Raw genomic sequence first — 2,563 nt, 5'->3', positions numbered from 1 at the left:
ATCTTTTCTCCTAACTGTTGAAAGGTAGCCTGAGCATTTTTTAAACCGAAGGGCATCCTGGTGTAACAATAGGTACCACCCTCCACCACAAAGGTTGTCTTCTCCTAATGTGGCCCGAACATCGCGACCTGATTGTATCCCATCGATGCATCCATGAAGAAAAACACTTTGAATCCTGCCATTATGTCTACTAACTTATCCACCCGGGGCATAGGGTAACAATCTTTCGGGCATTCCTTGTTTACATCTGTGAAGTCAACACACATTCTAACCTTGCCGTTCTTTTTCGGTACCGCGACCATATTAGATAGCCATTCTGTAAACTCTACTTCCCTTATTATCCCAACCCCCTTCAGTCGTATAACCTCTTCGCGAATCCCCTTAGCGTACTTGGGTCTTATGCTTCTCATCTTTTGTCTTACCAGCTTAGCATCTTTATTCATATGTAAGTGATGACAGGCATACTCTGGGTCTAAACCTGTGATATCCTCAATTACCCATGCAAATATATCGGTATTCTCTGCCAAAAACTGCACCAGCTTACACTTCCATTCCTCCGGCAAGTCAGCTCCAACCAATGTAAACTTTTCCTCATCTCCCACCCCCAGGTTCACTACCTCAATCTCATCCAAAGTTTTCGGTCCCAGTGGAGGCTCGTACACTTCTGTCGCCGCCGCCTCCTGTAATTGCTATGCTGATCCTTGTTCATGTAACGACCCCTCCCCTTTCGTTCCACGGACCATACCTTTTATAGTAACCTGATGGATGTTCTGCGCTGCCACCTGATCCCCCCTTATCTCATACGTCCCCCCATTAGTGGGGAAGCGGATCACCTGGTAAAATGTTGACTGAATGGCCTTCATTTCGTGGATCCATCTTTTCCCTAGAATGGCATTATATTGGGAACTAGAGTCCACCACCATAAACCTAGTGAATACCGTTGTCGGACCTGCTGTTACTGGTAGCATTAATTCTCCCATGGGATCTGTCATACTGCCATTAAACCCATACAGATTGGTTTGAGGAGCTTTTAACTGATCTCTACCGATATTCATCTCCTCCATGGCCCCTTTAAATAACAAGTCCACTGAACTTCTGCAGTCTATCAACACCCTATTTACCAGATAATTTCCCATCACTATAGTAATCACCAATGCATCCTCATGCGGTGAAATTACTGACTCTAAGTCTTTTGGGGTGAACATTATGCTTTCCTCACCCATCGCGGTTCCACAAACTAACCACGGTATGCTCACCACCTCATTCACCTGCTGTAAACTCGCTGTCTTTCTTATATTTTCTCTGTGTGCATTCCTTCCCAGGGTTTCTCCACTAAAGATGACATTGATAGTACCTAAAATTCTAGCCGGAGCTAGCACTCTCTCGGCTTGACGAACCTCCGCAACAAACTCCCTGAGCAACCCTTTTTTTATCATTCTCTCCACTAACCACTTCAAGGCATAACATTCATTAGTGGCATGATTCCTGATTTGATGATATGTGCAGAATGGTTTCCCTTCTACCTCCACGGGTGTACTCCGCGGACCCTCATAATATTGTTGCCCCTTAATTAGAGGCAAGATTTCCTCTAAGGGCCTGTTGAGAGGAGTCTGTTCGATTTCGCAGTATGGCTTCCTCTCTCGGATATCCCTTTTCCCTCGGTCCCCTGTCCTCTTTGGACCTCGGTTCTCCCCTCTGTACGATCCTCTCTCTCTTTCTTCTATCCTACCTTTTCCCTTTCGGTCATCTCTGTCAACATCTTGCACTGCCTTCCCTGATTTCTTTTGTTCCTTCGCATTCCTCTGCATTATATCCTCATATCGTATGTATTTTTCTACATTTGGATACAGAGCATGCAAAGTAGTGATTTCGATTTTGAAAACCGACTCATGAACTCTAGTTCCCGACCTCAAGCCATGCTGGAAGGCTATAACCGCTGTATGTTCATCCAGATTTTCCACTCTCAGTGTCTCCTCCTTGAACCTACACAAAAACTCTCTTAATGATTCCGCAGACCTTTGTTTTATGTTGAAGAAAGCCGCGATATCAACCACCCTTCTTTTCTGGTGTATAAAGTGGTCAACAAATGCGCACTCCAGCTCTTCAAACCTTTTGATGCTCTGCAAAGCCAACCTGTAATACCAATCTGAGGCTCCCCCCTTAAGACTGACGGGGAACATCATGCAGTGGAGCCCATCATACTTATTCTCCTGCCATAACGGCATCTGTTGCCGAAAATGGTGCAAGTGATTAGTCGGGTCTCCTTTCCCATCATACCTCTCAAATCTGGGTTGGGAGAACCTCTTAGGCACTTCCGAATTCCATATCGAATCTGCCAGCGGATTTTTGTTGAGGCTCACAACCTCCTTCTGCGCAGCGCAGTTCTGGTTTGCTCTTTCGCTACGCGGTTCATTTCCCTATCTTTCTCAATCATAGCCTGTACTACCTCCATCCAATGTGATTTCCGCCATTTGTTCTGTGTCCGGTGGCGGGTACTCCTCATTCTCCCCCTCCACTTCGCTGCTCCGAGGATCCCCCCGCTCCGTTTCACCACGTGTAGTCT

General features: G+C 46.1%; 1 protein-coding gene across 1 annotated transcript; it reads right to left on the bottom strand.

Moving 5' to 3' along the window:
- Nucleotides 1-689: 689 nt before the first annotated feature.
- Nucleotides 690-2,225, bottom strand: LOC147491431 (uncharacterized). Its single transcript, XM_086567249.1, has one exon. The coding sequence runs from the start codon at nt 2,223-2,225 to the stop codon at nt 690-692; it is 1,536 nt and encodes a 511-aa protein (XP_086423375.1).
- Nucleotides 2,226-2,563: the final 338 nt, after the last annotated feature.

The sequence above is a fragment of the Coptis chinensis genome, chromosome 6 (assembly GCF_015680905.1).
Source record: "Coptis chinensis isolate HL-2020 chromosome 6, ASM1568090v1, whole genome shotgun sequence".
Taxonomy (NCBI): domain Eukaryota; kingdom Viridiplantae; phylum Streptophyta; class Magnoliopsida; order Ranunculales; family Ranunculaceae; genus Coptis; species Coptis chinensis.
This window is presented reverse-complemented; position numbering and strand designations above follow the sequence as displayed.

Excerpts from the sequence above, each read along its gene's own strand:
- LOC147491431 (XM_086567249.1), bottom strand. The coding sequence starts at position 2,225 with ATGCCGTTATGGCAGGAGAATAAGTATGATGGGCTCCACTGCATGATG.